The sequence below is a fragment of the Magallana gigas genome, chromosome 6, assembly GCF_963853765.1.
Source record: "Magallana gigas chromosome 6, xbMagGiga1.1, whole genome shotgun sequence".
Lineage (NCBI taxonomy): Eukaryota > Metazoa > Mollusca > Bivalvia > Ostreida > Ostreidae > Magallana > Magallana gigas.
The window spans coordinates 37,041,099-37,061,667 of NC_088858.1; the positions used below are offsets into that span (position 1 = coordinate 37,041,099).

A 20,569-nucleotide genomic window follows, 5' to 3' on the forward strand; every position below is an offset into this window, starting at 1 on the left:
GGGGTGAGAGGGGGATTGTTTGACCAAATATCAAACACTCACAAAGTTTATGATCATGTCAACAGCTAATCATAATTTGTCCATGTATAATTATAACAAAATAAGTGATCTCTTGTCCTTGTATGCATAGATCAGAAGTCCATGAACAGAAACGAACCCTGAGAGTAATACACATGAACCTTGTCTGTGTATTTGGCTTTACGTGCAACTATGTAACCTTATCTTTGACGTTTTGATCCAAAAGTAACTTTAGTCTTTATCAGCTTGGTTTACCAGATCATAATATCGTAAACCTTTTGTATTGGTCATCGTGGAACGACATAGATATGTTTGCACATTTGATTTTACTATTAACCTTTGCTTCAGTGAGCATCGCTGGTAAGAACTATTCTAAATTATCTATACTTGTAGAATAACTTACAGGAAACTATTTAGTAACTTCAAATTATTATCAGATTTCCCTCTCGGTCACCATATTGAATCATAGTTAGATGGTTAGAAAAAAACAGTTGATAACGTTTTAGCGGATGTTTGATTATGTATTTAAATAATATAGAATGAATTCTACGATTGTTTTTAGTTCAGCAGTTATATTTGCATATTAAGGCCGCTATTATTTATGATGATTGCATTATTGCTTTCTCTCTGTCTCTGTCTCTCTCCCTCTCGTTTATCAATGTCGTGAATTATCCAAACGTTTTGTAGATACATCAGAAAAGCGATTTTTACGTAAGTATGTATTTATTAAACACATGATTTCATTCATATATGATTTATCATATGTGCTTCGGATACTAAGTTACATCTACAGTGTACTTAGAAACATCTTTCTAAACTTGTTCAATAAAGCAAAACAGACGTATTGAGGTATAGAGAACATGGCAAAAAGTCGAATCCGATTCTATAAAACGTAATTCTATGCATAAGAATGGACATAATTTATAAGTCTTTAAATTAAAGGACCTTAATTAAGTGAATAAAAAATAAAAGGATAAAAAAGTCATAATATTCCCTAGAACAGAATACGTTATAAAAGATTATTTTACAAGATGTTTCTTATAATTTTTTGATCAGCGTCTTTTAATTTATTACTTATCACGTTTATAAATTTTAAAGGTTTGCATTCTTTGTAAAAAGTACAAATTATAGTTTAGATCTTATAATTAAAGTTGTGTTAATATATTCGTCAATAAACCAATGCTCTTATATATTTTGTGTATAGTTATACCTGATGTCTTTCTGGAGGATTGGACATCCTGGAGTTCATGCTCAGCGTCGTGTGGGAATACCGGCGAACGACACAGAACTCGCGGATGTCACACCACTTTTGGAACTATACATTGGACCAAATGTAGAATAGGGGGTGAACAAGAAGAGGCTTGTGTTGGTATTTGTCCACAAACCACAGCCGCAACGACGGTGCTATTAGGTAATTAATTTTTAATTAATGAATCTAATTGAAGATATTGTGGATGTAAGCGCCATGCTGTCGTCTTAAGCTAGTACAAGTATGGATTAAACTTTTCACAGAAACCTTGATGGCGTACTCGTGACTCTTCCCATACACAATGATAAAGCGTCATTTTATTCCATGGCATAATGATGTGATTATATTAAGATTGATAAATTAAACCCTACCAAGTATTAAATCATTTCAGTATTGATGCAATTTAAGGTTGCAAACTGAAAAACTTCTGTTTCGATTAAATCTTATATATGGAATACCTTTCTTTTACAGACTATTTTACTAGTTAAAAAAACATCTTTGGATTAAAAATATTTAAGTTGTGAATGGCATAATTAATGAACTTGCATAAGATATGCAAATATGTAATTTTAATTTTATTTTCATGTATAATGTTCGTTGTTAATTGCAGTATATCGTCAAATTATTGGTCAGAATCTCATTCACAAAAATTATTTCAAACGTCCGATCAAGTAAATTTCGATCCCAATGTGAAAACTAATTAAGTAATACAACAAATGTGGCTAGAGCAGTAGTGTAGAAGACGCATTAAGATCTTATGTACTATGATAACACCCAATGTTTAAATGCATCGCGGAATTAAGTTTTAAACTGCTATGAAAAAACGGACATATTATCTATTTTTCATTTTTTCTTGAATTTTGAATAATGTATTTAAAAATAAAGAATTTATTTCTAAATCAATTAAGGCACATGGAACCCATGGGGTCCATTTTCTCATTGTGACAAGACCTGTGAGGGCGGTATACAGATCAGACATAGGACCTGTGTCTCTGGTCCCTGTATAGGTGACTCTCTAGAGTCAGCCGCCTGTAATGTCCACCAATGTCCGGGTAAGACATTTCATTTTATGATTTTTTTTTATCTTTAAGAATTTATTGATTTAAAGCATTTTGATTTAGTACTTGGATGAACAGTTAAGGGTCCTCAAAAATTGGGGTTAAGTTACGCATACCAGGCCAAACTGTTTTTAAATTTCATGAAGATGTTGTAATGAATTGAATGAATGGAAGCATATTTACATCTTGAAAATGGCAGAAAAAGCTTGATCATTATGGGGGGGGGGGAACCAACTTTAAAAAATAAATCACTTTTCATGAAAGCCTTTGTATGTCAAATGACTGTAGCTGTATCCACCGCATGCTACAAATACAAATTTTAGAAATTTTACAACGGGTTGTAGTCGCCATATTGTGACGTTTTGTCTTAAAAAATAACTAAAGTTACGGGTGTCGAGGACTCTATATCCAATGCAGATGTATTTTTTATATTTAATTTGTAATGCTTGCAAATATTATCTATGTAGTTACAAATAACATTTATCAGTAACTAGTTTATAAAATGCATGTTTTAAACTCATTTTTAAACATTTACATTTGCAAATATGCTTCCTAATATGAACCTATAGTAAAGCGAACACGTTTTTTATGACGTCACAATGATTTTGGTTGAATTATTGTAAACGAACAAAACAAAAAAACGACCGTTATATTTATGATTCTGAACCATTTGCTTTTCTCAAATGTAAATTTAAGTAATAAACAGCAATGTTAAAAAGTTCACTGGGATATGAACTTGGTTTGGCACGTAATCAAATCCTATATGAAGCCCGGGATATGAACTTTGGTACTTTTGGAATTTTATCTGGATGGTACATGGTCACAGGATTTGATCACGTGACTAACTAAGTTGATATCCCGATGAACTGTTTAACTTGCTGTTTATTTAAGAAATGTTCCGCTGTACCAAAGACTGGTGCATTTCTCACAGGCAGAAATATTTCCGTTCAAGAATCAAATCATTTGTAATCAAACCACGAATTCTTCTTTTGCATCGATTGTAATATTTATTGCTTTGAATTTCATGCGCTTAGTTCAATCAACCCATGCTGCCAGCACCACACAACCCGTAACAACCTCAGCGACCACAGGCACACAGTGGGCATCGGTCACCACAACGACAAAAGCAACCACTACTCACAAGAAATTCTTTACACTACGATCCAATAAATGATTGCCTGGCGCAATATCATGATAATGTTCATTAATAAGTTGATTTTATTCTATTCAAACACTATAACACGAGCTATACGTTATTGTAATGAAATCAATTACTAATACAAGAGTGGTAATCAAAAACCAATTGTTTTATCACAGATGTGATACCGGTATGATAATAAAAAAGAACAAACTTTAGTTAGAACATGTAGTATTTGAGTAAAATACAATGTTTTGAAATATTCTTTTTTTAACGAGAAGAACTATTATGCAGTACATTATTTGATAAATTATTCATAATGACATATCATGCTGTTCCTTGATACAGAACTTTCCTTATATAATTCATGACCATCATGATCATTTCATAAACTATGCAGAAACTATATACCATAGAGAACAATGAAAATGGCATATAAAGGATTCTTTATAATTTCCTAGAGATTGTTGATGGACAATACGACTTGATAAACAATCATTTTTTTTCATCTGCCTATTACATTTCTATATGATTTTTCTGAGTATGTGCCATTTTGTTATGATTTATTCAAATCAATCAACACTCCACGATAATCTACAAGAATTAAAGACATACATATAAACTATAAAAAAAACCATCATTATACTTTATGTTAATGCTGTAAAAGTAGTGAAATGCCACACATTTTTCGGTACGTGATTATAGTTCTGTGTGCATATTTTTGATGGGACTCCCTTTTAAACAATCTTTGTAATATGAAATTACTCGAAATTATTAAAATTGTATCAATACATTTTTCGTTGTACAAATCTGTTCATTAATTACCTTTCTCTTTTGTAAAAAAAACTTGCACGGTTAAACATTTTGACGTCATGTTTGAAAAAGAGATTTAAGTTCAAGTTCAGGCTCTCTAAAGCCCCTTTCACAATTGGCGCACGACCACTTTACACCACTTTGCGATCGAAATTTTTGAGCTTCGCCCGAGCTCTCGCATACGTTGCACGAGCCCTCGCTTACGTTGCACGAGCTCTCGCATTCGTTGCATACGTTTTACTGGTCGCATCAAGTCTCCTCTGAATAGTGGACATGCACACTATTCAGACACGACCGAACGCGATCCAAATCATCGCAGCGCAACGCACGAACATTAGTACGAACGTTTTACAACGTTTTGTGTACTCGAAGAGTGATACACGATTTATAAAGATCGTAAGATAAATTGCTGGTGTTTATGCGTCCGTGAGACTGTTGCTCAACGTGTCTCATGTAATCTTGCAACGTTTTACTATCATTGCACGACTTATCAGCCTCAATATGCCATGCTTTGCATCTAGTATATATACACTGTATAAGTATCTCTGTTTCAGAACAAACATTCACAAAGTATATGATCATGTCAGTAGCTAATAATAATAATTTGTCCATGTATAATTATAGTAAAATGCGTGATCACAAGTCCTTGTATGCATAGATCAGAAGTCCATGAACAGAAACGAACCCTGAGAGCAATACACATGAACCTTGTCTGTGTATTTGGCTTTACGTGCAACTATGTAACCTTATCTTTGAAGTTTTGATCCCAAAGTAACTAGTCTTTATCAGCTTGGTTTACCAGATAATATCATTAACCTTTTGTACTGGTCATCGTAGAACGACATAGATATGTTTGTACATTTGATTTTACTATCAACCTTTGCTTCAGTGAGCATCGCTGGTAAGAAACATTTTCAATTATCTATACTTGTTGAATAACTTACAGAAAGCTTTTTCGTAAGTTAAAATTATTACAAGATTTCCCAATTGGTCACAATATTAAATCATAGTTAGATGGTTAGAAAATAGTTGATAACGTTTTATCGGATGTTTGATTATGTATTTAAATAATATAGAATGAATTCTACGATTGTTTTTAGTTTAGCAGTTATATTTGCATATTAAGGCCGCTATTATTTATGATGATTGCATATTTGCTCTCTCTCTCTCTCTCTCTCTCTCTCTCTCTCTCTCTCTCGTTTTATCAATGTTGTGTATTACCCAAATGTTTTGTAGATACATCAGAAAAGCGATTTTTATGTAAGTATATATTAAACACTCGATTTCATTCACATTTGATTAATCAAATGTGCTTCGGATACTAGGTTACATCTATAGTGTGCTAAAAACATTTTTCTAAACATGTGCAATAAAGCAAAACAGACGTATTGAGGTAAAGAGAACATGACAAAAAGTCGAATCCGATTCTATAAAACATAATTTCATGCAGAAGAATGGACATAATTCATAAGTCTTTAAATCAAAGGACCTAAATTAAGTGAATAAAAATAAAAGGATAAAAAATCACAATATTTCCCAGAACAGAATACGTTATAAAAGATTTTTTTACGAGATGTATCTTATAACTTTTTGATCAGCGTCATTTGAATCCATTACTTATCACGGTTATAATTAAGGTTTGCATTCGTTGTAAAGAGTACAAATTTAAGATTTTTTTTAAAAAAAATCTTGCTAATATATTCGCCAATAAACCAATTGCTTTATATATTTTGAGTATAGTTTTACTACCTACCGTCGATCTGGAGGATTGGTCTTCTTGGGGTTCGTGTTCAGCGTCGTGTGGGAATACCGGCGAACGACACAGAACTCGCGGATGTCAAACATTTTTTGGAACTATACATTGGACCAAATGTGGGATAGGGGGTGAAGAAAAAGAGGCTTGTGTTGGTATTTGTCCACAAACCACAGGCGCAACAACGGTGCTATTAGGTACTTAATTTTTAATCAATGAATCCAATTAGAGATATTGTGGATGTGAGTGCCATGTTGTCGTCTTAAACTAGTACAAGTATGGATGAAACCTTTCACAGAAACATTGATGCCGTACTAGTCACTCTTATCATACACAATGATATATCGTCATTTTATTCCATGGCATAATATGATTATATTCCAAAATTGGTAAAGTAAACCTTATCAAGTATTAAATCCCATGAGTATTAATATAAGTTAAGGTTTCAAACTCAAAAACTTATTTAGGGAATGCATTCCTTTTTCTAAAAGACTAGTTTACTAGTAAAAAAAAATCCCAGGTGTTACATGTAGAAATAAATAATTTATGTGAATGGCAAAATCAATGTTCATGCATTACATATGTGTATCTGTTTAATTTTATTTGCATGTAAGATGTTAATTGGTAATTGCAGTTACTGTAATAACTGTATATCGTCAGATCTCCATTCACAAATAAATTGACGATATCCGAAATCCGATACTGAAAATTATTTTAAACGTCTCTGCAACTGATCAAGTAAATTTTGATCGCAATTATAAACTTTTATAAATAATACAACAGATGTGGCTATAACACTAGTTTTAGAGACACATTACAATCATGTGTACTATGATAACACCTATTGTTTGGATACGTCGCGGATTTAAGTTTTGAACTTGAAAAACATACATAATATCTATTTTTTCAATTTATTTTTCTTTTTTTAACAATAAATTCAAGGCTAAATAATTTATTTCTAAATCAATTTAGGCACATGGAACCCATGGGGTCTATTTTCTCCCTGTGACAAGACCTGTGGGGGCGGTATACAGTTCAGACATAGGACCTGTGGCTCTGGTCTGTGTATAGGAGACTCTCTGGAGTCAGCCTCCTGTAATGTCCACCAATGTCCGGGTAAGACATTTCGTTTTATGATTTTTTTTATCCGAACGAATGTATTGATTGAAAGCATTTTGGTTTAGTTTTTGGATATACAGTTAAGGGTTCTCAAAATATTTTGGTATAGTTACGCATATCAGGCCAAATTTTTTTTCTTTTATAAAAATGTTGAAAAAATGCTAGAATGAATTCTAGCATAATTACAACTTGAGAATGGCAGAAAAAAGCTTGATTATTTTGAGGGGAAAACCAACTTTAAAAAATTAATCACTTTTCTTGAAAGCAAAGGCCTCTGTATGTCAAATTGTCTAGCTGTAGCTGTATCCTCTGCGTGCAAATACAGATCACCACATTTGGCGATATAAGAAATTTAACAACGGGTTGTGATCGCCATATTGTGACGTTTTGTCATAAAAAATAACCAAAGTTATGGGTGTCGAGGAATCTTTATCCAATGAATCTGGATTTTTTTTATGTTTAACTGGCAATGCTTGCATGTATTATCCATGTAGTTACAAACAACATTTATCAGCAACAAGTTATAAAATGCATATTTTAAACTCATTTTTAAACATTTACATTTGCAAATATGCTTCCTTATATGAACGTATAGTAAAGCGTAACGTTCAAAAGTTTTTCATTACGTCACAATAATTATCGTTTGACGGTTGAATTATTGTACACTAAAAAAAACGACCGTTATATTTATGATTTTGATCCATTTGCTTTTTTCAAACTTAAATTTAAGTAATAAACAGGAATGTTAAAAAGTTCACTGAGATATAAACCTGGTTGGGCACATAATCAAATCCTATATGAAGCCTGGGATACTTTGGTTGTTTTGGAATTTTTACTTGTTGGTATATGGTCACAGGTTTTGATCACGTGACCAACTATGTTCATATCCCGATGAACTTTTTAACTTGCTGTTTATTTATAAAATGTTCTGCTGTACCAAAAACTGGTGTATTTTTCACAGGCAGCTGTAATATTTCAGTTCAAGAATTAAATCATTTGTAATCAAACCACGAATGCCTTTTTTTGCATCGAATGTAATATTCATTACTTTTAATTTCATGCGCTTAGTTCAATCAACCCCTGCTGCTAGCACCACACAACCAGTTACAACCGCAGCGACCACAGGCACACAGTGGATATCGGTCACCACAACGACAAAAGCAACCACTACTCACAAGAAATTCTTTACGATACGATCCAATAAATGATTGCCAGTCGCAATGTCATGATAATGCTCATTGATTAGTTGATTTTATTCTATTCAAAAACTATCACACGAGCTCTACGTTATTGTAATGAAATCCATTACTAATACAAGAGTGTTAATCAAAAACTAAATTTTTAATCACAGATGAGATACCGGTGTGATAATAAAAAAGAACAAACTTTGGTTATTGGTATATGAGCATAATAAAATGTTTTGAAATATTCTATTTCTAACGAGAAGAACTTTAATGCAGTACATTATGTGATAAAGAGGTATAGTGCACTTAATATACTATTTGGCCTCAAATATAGCCTTTTGCAAACATAAGATATTTTCAATATTATACAATATTTAGTTTAAATATATTCAAAGAAACGAAAATTACACAATCACCATGCTCTAAGAGTCTTAATTATCTTACACGACATCATTAAAATATTCAGGTTGTGTTAAGGATATATAGAAAAGGGGTTAGTATACGATAAAAAATTGGATAAATGACTATTTGAACCACTCTAAATCAAAGACATCAGATTAAAATTATGTTCTACAGGTATTGTAGTCCACGTTAACATTGAATTACTTTTGGTTTAACGTGGTCTTTGTACTGAAAATTAGACAAATATTTAAATTAGTGTCTTTTCTAATACAATCATGTATATAGCCGTATATATATATATATATATATATATATATATATATATATATATATATATATATATATATATATATATATATATATATATAAAATGCATCTGCTGAAAATGTTTGATGCGTGTCCAAGTGGTAAAGCGAATGTCTTTTTGATTTTGTGGTCGCTGGATCGAATCCACTAAGTTGTAATTTTTTTCACTTAAATTGAAACATGAACAGAATAGAGAGGTTAAGTTACATGTATCTAATATTCTGGTTTTTAAAAAAAATCTTTGTTTAATTCAGTCTGAGCACACACAATAAATAGATCTCTTCATTAACATTATACATATACTCTATTTACACTTAGATCCATTGCATTTTGCTTGAACTTATCACGGTTCAGAATATCAACTACTGTTATACAGTAGTTGATATACTGTTTCCCAAATTTATGACAAACCAGTTGTTACAGACACCATTATAAAATCAGTACAGTGTATCCAGGTTTCGAAAATCATATTGCGACAGCTACAGTACCGATCAGACCCAATCAAACCCAGTCAGAAGTATACCCCTGAAAGCAGACGCTAACGGTGCATTTGGAATATACAAAGGGTAGGAATAACAGGCAGTAGGATGGTAAGATAAAATACTAGTCTGCTTCACACTTCATTGCATACAGTTTACCTCAAAAGCAATTTCAAAGTAAACCCAAAGTAAACCCCGAGTAAACCCAAAGTAAACTCCGAGTGGACCCAAATTTTCAAAAGGTAAACCCAGAGTAAACCCCAAGTAAAACCCAAAAGTAAACCCGGGGTTTAGTTGGGTTTACTCTGGTGTTAGGTTGGGTCTGATCGGAACTGTAGGTACCTGAAGCTATTTTTAGTTCTTTCCGTCCAAACACAGGTGTAGGCGAAATAATGGGAAAAGGCGCTATACCTCTTATTCATAATGCAATATCATCCTGTTTCTTGATACAGAACTTTCTTTATATAATTCGTGACCCTTAATTATTTCACAAACTATGCAGAACCTATGTACCATAGAGAACAATGAAAATGGCATATAAAGGATTCTTTATAATTTCCTACAGATTGTTGATGGACAATACGACTTGATAAACAATCATTTTTTTTTTCATCTGCCTATTACATTTCTATGTGATTTCTGAGTATGTGCCATTTTGAAATGATTTATTTAAATCAATCGACAATTCATGACAATCTACAGGGATTAAAGACATACATATAAACTATAGAAAGCTATCATCATGCTTTATGCTTCTGCTTTAAGAGTAGAGAGATGCAACAAATGTTTTGGTACGTGATTATACATGTAGTTACGCGTGCATATTTTTGATGGGATTTCCTTTTAAACAATTGTTTGTATTGTGAAATTACTCCAAATTGTTCAAAGTGTATCAATACATTTTTTGTTGTACACATCTGATCATAAATTACCTTTCTCTTTTATAAAAAACTTGCATCGTTAAACATTTGTGACGTCATGTTTGAAAAAGAAATTTAGGTTCAAGTTCAGGCTCTCTAAAGAACATGTAAGAAGCAATTTGTGTTCGACTGCGTTGAATAATATGCAATTTGTTTAAAATGCTATTTAAATAAACGTTATTATGCCTTGTCTGTTGGTCGGTCGGTCTGTTGGTCGGTCGGTCGGTCCACCAACCGTTTCCGGTCATTTTTTTTCGCAAAGTATGCACATATTGAAATGAAATTAATTCGATTTGTTCGAAAATGCCAACCGCCCTCCCCTGGGAAGCTGCAAAAAGCACAATGAATTTAACAAGAACAAAAAAATCAAAAGTATACAAAATCTCAAGTAAAAAAATATATAAAATAAGCGAGTATTAGAAGGACTACAATCAGTAGGCATCTTATGTGAGCGAGCAAATTATATGTGCATTAGGTGTGCAACTTATGCAAAAACTCTCTTTTAACTCAGTCGAATAGTGACACTGAAACCAAAATTAATGAAGTGATCGAATCTTGGACAGTAGTTGGCTGTGATGGACTGCCTTACGCCTTAGCATCCAAAATTCTGAGTTGCCAGGAATGGTCATTGGAAGATGAACATGACAAAGGGTATCATATCTTATCCCTTTTCACTATATAATGAGCACACTTCATAAAATAGAAATACGTGTACATGTACATTTAAATCGTTCTTAAAAATCCATTCTTTAACAATATCAATTTGTATTCATGTTAAAATTTCAAAATAAAAAAATAAATATTTAATATTATACAGCATTTTTTTTACGCTAACGTTTTTTGTTCTTTCCCAAGCAGTGCTTATGAAACTTCTGTGAAAGATCGTTGAAGAGGATTTAGCAAAACTTCTCGGATATAAATCTCCTAAAGCTTATTAGGCTTTAGGAGATTATTTGAGTACAATGACCACCATACAGTATTTCAATTTTGTGTAATAAGTTTGAAATAGGTTATCTGCCATCTACATATTGATTACAAATATAATGATTACATTTTTACATAAATAATTACCTTCTCAATTAACAAATTTGACATACCCAAAAAAGTTTACATCTTATTTAATTTATATATTCATATTACATTTTATACAAACAGCTGACGAGTTGATATATCCCTATATCGCTGTTACAAGAACGAAACAGAGCCACCTGCCAGAGATTATTTTAAATGAACATCTTGTGTTGCAGATTGTAATTACGAGTTAGTGAATGTCTTTTTTAATGCAAGCATTCCAAATAAATAACAACAGGAATACAAAAAATAAAAAGAAATGCGTGTTTAACTGCACGTTTCTTCAAGAAGTTATATTTACATATACACTAGCCATTTATAAACTCCGATGTGGAATAAAAATGAAACAACACTGATGCCATACTATCCGGGTGCCTCGAGTTTTCTCCAGTGTTCAATGGTTTGAATAAAACAAATTATCGACAGATGGAGAAGAACAAAGTAAGATACTAACATAAATACAAAAATGTTAATTTTTACAATTTTTATTAATTAATGATTATAGAGGCAGTCCACCTAAGTAAGGGAGAAATGTGCAATTTTATTCTTAAGGCAAAGAACAAAAACAGAGTGGCTCCCTCCCGGTGCCCCGAAGAAAAAACACTAGAGAAAGACATGTTCTCATCTAGATAGATTAAAGAAGGTAATAAAATAAAAACTCAAACTTATCAAAATGACATATTTTCTTTTATTGTGCTTTGGACAAAAATTGATACATCTTTTAGGATTTTCTTTCTTTTAAACGCATATAACCTGTTCGTGTGTCATGTACTGAGTACTCGCATTTTTTTGAGTGGTGAGTAGGAACATCCCACTCACCGTCCTTTCTCTTCACCAGACAAAGTAATGTTAGATTGTTAACTTGAATCGCCATCAACACCTCGGTCTGAGTGTACTGAAATTGTTTAAAAAATGATATCAGGCTTCTCAATTTCTTACTAAGATGGCATCGTCTTGTAAATGAAGGAAAACAGGGAGTCAGCCCCAACAAAATCGTTTTAATTTTGAAAGAACTACAAGAATGAAGTTTCAGGTTTGAGAATTTCTTTCGGCAACCGTGGCTAACTTTTTGAAATTAATGGCAAAGTCCAGGAACACCTACACCTCCACGGAGATGATAATTCCAGCAACCCTTTCAACTACTGCAGCATGGGTGGGAACAAAGGCAGGACTGCAGTTAAAACCAATCAATGATTATGTTAAATCTGGAAATATCTTCACGATTGGTCAGTAAATCATAAGTTCTCGCAGTTCTTGAAATTGTTTTGGCATTTAGATTTATAAAATAAGACAAACAAACAAATATATACCACATGACTCATTAAAAGTGTAAGTTCTATCAATCAATGGAAGAACATGATCCAATTTATTTATTAAATTTATGCAATGCTAAATTATTATTGATTAAATGAAAAAATATAATCTATGTTTGTATCGCTACAATCATTTTTGAGAATACCATTTGAATTTCACTTTAATTTCAAAACTTGTGTAGTGCAAAGCGCAAGGGTTCCACATCAAAAAAGGCCAAGTACATGTAGTCAGTGTGCTAGCTAATCACTGCTAGTAGAGTGTTTCCGAGGGTAATGAGTTTAAACCCTTACCAAATGCAAGACGGAGGTGAAGTTCAAATAAGGTGAATGTTTCTTTGCAAATATAATATATCATATTTATGCATATATTGGATAATAGGGGTTGCAGATGTGGGAAGTCCTCTGCATATGATGTTACCATGGGGGTGCCACCTTATGCTGTAAGCATGGAAGAAGGGAACTCCATTCATTGGCAGAATGCAGTTAAGCTGCACTTCTTAAAGTTCAAAGGGACTTGGATGGAAGGGGCATAATTTGTGCAGATGAAGTTTCTCGGTTTTTGACAGAAATGTTACAAAGGAGTATTAACCTTGTGAGGAGGAAGGGGTTACAACATGCCAGCAAAGCACATATTGAGCTCCAAAACTCTGGACTTTGCATTTAATGTTTTACTATACCTGATAGAATGATTGAAAAATAGAAGAAATGAAAGCAAGCAGTGATAGTCTTTTTGACCCTTTCCTGTTTTGGCTGATACCTGGTTATATATACAATGGAAAGTATGTACGCGGTAATATGTATCTAAATGTCGGCTTTTCACTTTAAACTCTGTTTTGCGACTCTGTCCTAAGTTTCTGCTTCAACCGCTGCAGTTTGCTTGGTATTTTTATTGGATTATAGGTGTTGCATATGTGGGAAGTCCTCTGCATATGAAGTTGCCATGGGGGTGCCACCTAATGCTTTAAGCATGGAAGAAGGGAACTCCATTCATTGGCAGAATGCAGTAAAGCTTCACTTCCTAAAGTTCAAAGGGGCTTGGATGGAAGGGGCATAATTTGTGCAGATGAAGTTTCTCGGTTTTTGGCAGGAATGTTACAAAGGAGTCAGACAGACACATCAGGTAAACAAAACAATTTGAAGAAAAGTTTAGACGATTGTCACTTTTTATTTATAATTTGCCGTACAATGTACAAAGGCATCATTTTACTTTAATTTAAAGTCACAAGTTGATTCCTGATGTAAGAATGTAAATAACTAGTAGAGAGAATCAAGTAGAGCAAATAAGTCATCGGGTCTATATTGATTTTAGGCATGTTGAACAATTTGATGCATTTATATGAGTCTGTAATTTTTTTACAACTAAAGTCATTTATTCTTTTATAAAACAGACCTTTATAACATTCATATATTTTTTTTATTTTTTAAATAATCTAAATATTTTAGATTTTAAAAAATGAATATTTTAATGCTACATCTTTATACATCTTTCCCTTTTCTTAGAAAAATAAAGTCTAAAAATGGCGACAACCATCTATGCAGCCTGCTTAATCTGTTCATACTAACAGTGTTACATTAACAATGAATTATATTACATAATTATATCTTGATGAGATTTGGTTACCTGTGTTATTCAGATATATAACATGATTTTTCAGTTACCTTAAGGATACAATCACTTTATTTGGTTTTTTAATTATTTTTTAGGTGAGAGACAGCTCCTATTAACCTTGTTGGGAGGAAGGGGTTACAACATGCCAGCAAAGCACATATTGAGCTCCAAAAGTCTGGACTTTGCATTGAAGGTTTTACTCTACCGGATAGAATGATTGAAAAATAGAGGAAATGAAAGCAAGCAGTGATAATCTTTTTGACCCTTTCCTGTTTTGGCGGATACCTGGTTATATACAATGGAAAGTATGTACGCGGTAATATATATCTAAATGTCGGCTTTTCACTTTAAACTTCTGTTTTGCGACTCTGTCCTAAGTTTCTGCTTCCACCACTGCAGTTTGCTTAATATTTTGGTAATCATACATACCTTGTTGTCCAAACTATCTTTATTTACTAGTCTGGAATTTAAATACACAGCCTAAAATAGAAAGTCTACGGTTATTTACATAGCAGAGACGTTAAAAGTACCCGTATACTACGTTGAAATATTGTGCAAGGTGTCCTGAGAAATTTCTATGGACAAAATATGTAATTTATAGTTTACACCTATTGTCCATTCAAAGTTTAATGTTTAAAACATTTCCTATTGTAAATATCGGCAAACAATTATTGTTTTCGTTCATGTAAAATTCTTGAAAAATGTACGGAAACAGTAACATGGGAGAGACTATACATGAATATAGTGCACTGCTGTGGTGAGTTATCAAATTGGTCAATTAAACCCCGTGTACTGTTAATTTTGATTACGTAACCGTTTACTGCATCTTGAACAAAGACACCACTTTTTTTCAAATCGAAGACACTATTGATCACTTTTTTATGCACATTTGTGATACATGTACATGCAGTCTTATTCTAAATTTTATGCATTATATCACAAAAGGATGGAAGACACATATTTTTTTCGGTTCTCATTCTGATCCACTCCCTCAATCAAGTGTTTCAGGAGATTTAAATGAATTTTAAAGGACTTTTATGTGGTATACAGATTCAATATCAAGAAGCCCAACATTATTTCAACGACTTGAAAGACAGAATGAGAATAGGTTTAGCAGAGGTAGCAAAAGCTATCATAATAGAAAGTGGTGATGGAGATGATGGTGATGATGACAGAGAGCCAATCAAATCTCCAATCGGAACCAAGTTCATTGATCAACTTGGTAGGTTTTCTCTCTCTTTACACCTATTTTCCTCTGTCTAAAGTTTGGAGCAGATACTAAAGCGCATGGAAGGGCAAATTTCCATTCCAGTGGAAATTTTTTTAGCAACCTAAACGAGCGCGTAACAACTCGTTGATCATAAAATTGGGCAGGATGAAGTGATATAGGATGTAACTGTATAGAAAGCTATGGATTGCTTAATTGTTAATAATCTGTAGAAAAAAATTCATGAAATGCTTATTAAAAATGACGACAAAAACTGTCTTACAGAGTATCTATCCAACAAGTACGTCCTCCATGTTCATGGCCCAAGTTCATGAAACCTTAACGAGGCCGGATTTAGACTCTAGTTTGTTCTGCAACAGATTTGTTAATGCTTTTATTTTTACGCGAATTTGTACTGACAAATATATTTTTTAATATAAAAATTCAGACATTTACCATTTAAGGGGTCATCTCAATTTTTGTTAATTTTTAAAATAGGCCCCTATTGGATATATTTCGAAAGTATAAATTAAAAGATTCATACACATATAAGTAACGACAGCGTGCGTTCTCGAACTGTACTAGGCCTCATTAAAGCCAGTCGTCGACATAAAAACTGAAATTTCAAAACAAAAACCGCTTGACTCTGAATGTGCGAAACCAATTCGACAGGCAAACAGAACAAGATCAAGTGGAGAAAATTGTCAAAAGTTTGGTTGTATCAGGAGTTATTGAGTTCCTGATTTGGAACGGATTAGGTGCCGAGAAGAAAGTAGAAAACAGCAAGACAAAACCTACTGGTATATTTTTCAAGGAAAATCCTTTTTCAGTTAACAATATATATTGCATTGAAAAAACTGGTAACTCTCTTTTAATATTATCATGACCAGTTCTATTTGTCTGTGTATGTTGCTTTTATCATAGACAGACATGTGTTGGAACTTCATCTAGAGGCAAAGGCGATCAAATAACGTGGCAATGGAATTAACCATCTGCCTTCAAATGTCAGTTGAATGGTAATTTAAAGTCAATATATGGAATTTAGAATTTTGATTTTCTCGAAAATAACATTCACGCCAAAAGACATTAAGTTTATCACAAACTATTGTGTTCTGAGAAAATTGTTCATTTTTAATTGAAATTTATTTTCAGAATGTTTTTGGTTTTTGTTCCATTTTATTTCAGATTAGTATATTGACAACGACAAACATTTTTGATATAAGATATTGGGGGTTCGTGAATGTTACCCCATGTTAGTAAGATCTACCTGATGCTTTTGTTTTTTAATTTAACGATCCGCTTTTTTAATTCTCCTTTAACACGATGATTCATTTCTGATACGAAATCAGTAATAAAACAACAACAAATTAAACGGACTAGCAACACGCAGCAGCTTCAATGTATGTACAGTGGAGCCTCAGTTATCCGGACGCTTTCGTTCCCAAGTCCAATCGTCCGGATAGATGAAGCATCCGGATATCTGAAATGTGTCAATTGTTGTCTTGAATGATAATGTATTTGTATACAATGGCTCCCAGTGTTGTTACTAGGTTTTTTGCCTTTCATACCATATAGCAACACATGCTAGAGTTGTCTGTTGATATGAACGTTTTTAGATATAAAGAACTCTGCTTTATTTTATTATTTTGTCATGAAATATTAACCTGACAATAATGATAACCGAATCTAGCTAAATTCTTTGTGTCTAAGTGTGATATGTGTGTGATACACTGTTGTTCGCAATTTTCCAATTTTTGAAAGTGATTTGGGAAGTCAGTTTGTTTATACAAGCTACTCATGAGGGTCTAGCATGTAAAAAAGGTGTGAAACTTAATTGACAGGGCTAATCTTTTGTACTGAGTAGGGTATCATCAATTCTTACTGTCCGGTTAAATGAAGCAAGATTAGAAGTAAATCAGTGTTTTGTGGTAAAAACAGACCGTCCGGATCCGGATCGCGGAATTCTGGATAAATAAGACAAAATAACGTATAAAAAATCTGTTCCCAAATAAAATCGTCCGTAAACTGAAGCGTCCGGTTATCTGGCGTCCGGATATCTGAGGCCCCACTGTACTATTATATGTGCTATTCAATATCAACATAAAGTTATAAGTTTGACTCATAAAACTGAAAATCATTCAAATTTTAAAAGTGTTAAAGCTCTATGATTGTCCTAAACTGACTTTCACATACTTCTTAAAAAAACCTGGTTCTATTGAACCGCATGACTGAACTTACGTGAAGGTAGTTAATATTTCCGAAATACATTCATTACAATTACCAAGTATGAATTGATTTCTGTCTAATTAATTCCTCAAACGAGAGAAATCACATTTATCCTTTAAAATCCATTCATTTTGATACGAGATCAGTAATAAAACAACAACAACCGTTTAATGAACTAGCAAAAAAACGTAGCAGCTAAAAAAACAAAGTACGAGCTTATAAACATACTGAAAAATGAATATGTAAATGAATCCAAAAATATGAAATTTTATTAATACACACACAAATATATAGCAGCAAGAACACTATTGCCCATATTCACACCAGTGTCTTAGGTAAGGTAGATTTTAAGGAGTAAGCCTAGTTCAGGTAAACTGGATTTAAATCCCATTTGAGCACACTCAAAATAAAACTTGTTTTACCTGAACCTCTCTCTTTTTGCTTTATTAATTTGGTATTGCATGTACAATGGCTGGGAAGAAAGGTCCAAATTTTACGGAACTCGAAAAGTGTATCATTATTGATTTAGTGGGGTCAAAAAAGGATACAACTAAAAACAAAGCTACTGATGCTAAAATGATCCACAAGAAAAATTTGGAATGGGAAAACTTAGCAAAGGAATTTAACAGTAGAAATGATGTAAATATCAGGATATCCACTCGGCTTAAATCATTATGGAAAAACTTGAAATCAAGAAGCAAGTCTGCTGTGGCAAAGGAAAGAAGAGAAAAATCAAAAACTGGTGGTGGTGTTATAGAAGGGACAATTGACAAGCTCTCCTCAGCAGTTAGAGAGATAATTCCTCTGCAAATTAATAGCTATGAAAATGTATTTGATGACGACGTCGAACTTAATGGTGATATAGATAACTTCAATGAGTCGGTAAGCATTTTACTTACAGACGAAAACAATTATTTGTAATACATGTAACTATAATTTCTTTAATCTTTATAAAATGACCTGAACAGTATTTCACTGATTTTATCTAAATAATGAAAACAATTAACATCATCAAGTGCATGTAATCAGCAACCCCCAGAAAAAAATCATGTTGGGACTGCATCCGAACCACAAGCGTCCATGTCACCAGCGACAGTAAGCACCCAGACAATGACAACGTCCTCATCCAAATCCACAACTGCATCTAAGAGAAAATGTGTGGAGCAGGAAGACGTCAAGAAAAAGATGCTGGATATGGCCGAAGAAGAACATCGATGACATTAAGAAGTATGGACTATACAGCTTAAGATCAAGTGGGGCTTCGGCGTCTGTCGTTCGCGGGATTCCGGATAGGCATTTTTAAAGACAAGGACGATGGAGGTCGTAATTGGTGAAAGACGGCTACGTTGACAAAACACAGCACCAAAAATCCGCAAACAATGCTGATGACATTCAAACTTTAATATCAATGCAGCATGGGCATCCATTTGTTAAAGATATAGTTCAGTTATCTGGAAAGCCTCCATCTGTAATTGTATATACTGATGATCAGCTGCAGGATATTAAACGATTCTGTTCGTCTGACTCCCAGCATATTCTTGGTGTTGATCGGACCTTTAACCTGGGGCCTGTTTACGTAACACTAACAGTTTTTCAAAATAAAAATCTTGTCAGAAAAGTGTCACAGACGCCACCAATAATGCTTGGGCCTGCCTACCTGCACTGGGATGGATCATACCAGATATACCATCGTTTTTTCAGCCATTTACAATGTCAACTTGATGATTCATCTGGTACGGAAATAAGCGGCAAAAACTTGATTTTTGGTTCAGATGAGGAGAAGGCAATGACAAAAGCCAATAGAAAATGTTTCCGGTATCCTGCCATGTTTTATGCAACAGACATATTCAGGAAAATTTCAAGAGGCAATTGCGACAAATGATTGGAGAAAAGGATGTAAATTTTCGCTCCATTCTTAATGACATTTTTGGAGACGATGGCCTCTTAAATTCTCTCGATGACGTGGAGTATGATTTAAAAACTATGGAATTAGAGGGAAAGTATGAGGAACATGTTCCACAGTTTGCGAAATATTTTAAAAACAACACAGACAATCTGAAAAAGTTGAACAAAGTTTTTCCCGAGAAATGGACAAACAATGCTTGCGAGTCCATAAACATATTTTGAAGGTGTCAACCTATTGGAAAACATGCTCCCAGAGCTCGTCCAAAAGCTTCATAAAATTGTTCAGTTGCAATATCGGGATATTCGACGTGCTCTGTACGGTGAAGGGAACTCCGCAATGGCACCCTGGACACGAAAATTTCAAGTCAGTCACGTTACTTGGAATACAAAGACTGCTGAGGAAAAGGAAACACTGATGAAGAAATTTCAAAGATTCACCCTTAGGAAGGAAAAGAAATATCATCAGATGGAAACCTTAAGATCCCAAAAACGCCAAGTACTGCCAGAAAACCAAACCAGAAGAAGCGGATACGAAGTACCAAGACCACTACAATTAAATTTGAGTGACGTTCCACTAAGATATGTAAACAATTTATTGTATAAAGTGAAATGTTTGTACATATTTATATTTAAATAACGCTATTATTACAAATTCCATTTATTGTATATAATGAAATGTTTGTAAAGAAATGTATTCATATTAAAATAACGCAACTTACTACAAATTCAATGAAGTTTGTACATAGTATGTCTAATAAACATTTTTTTTCAAATTAAGTGTTTTTAAATTATTTTTTTC

The 20,569-nt window shown here is 33.2% G+C and overlaps 1 protein-coding gene and 1 non-coding gene across 2 annotated transcripts; both read left to right on the top strand.

The window, feature by feature from the left end:
* Window positions 1–245: 245 nt before the first annotated feature.
* Window positions 246–8,386, top strand: LOC117689161 (uncharacterized). Its single transcript, XR_010714864.1, has 9 exons — window positions 246–378; window positions 706–729; window positions 1,223–1,429; window positions 2,176–2,319; window positions 3,360–5,177; window positions 5,513–5,536; window positions 6,017–6,226; window positions 7,002–7,145; window positions 8,217–8,386. It is a non-coding gene; the product is annotated as an uncharacterized protein (transcript).
* A 9,947-nt stretch (window positions 8,387–18,333) lies between these two features.
* LOC136276379 (myb/SANT-like DNA-binding domain-containing protein 3) lies at window positions 18,334–19,083 on the top strand. The gene is made up of 2 exons (XM_066088269.1): window positions 18,334–18,747; window positions 18,895–19,083. Exons 1-2 carry the CDS (start codon window positions 18,334–18,336, stop codon window positions 19,081–19,083), a joined length of 603 nt encoding a protein of 200 aa, XP_065944341.1.
* Window positions 19,084–20,569: the final 1,486 nt, after the last annotated feature.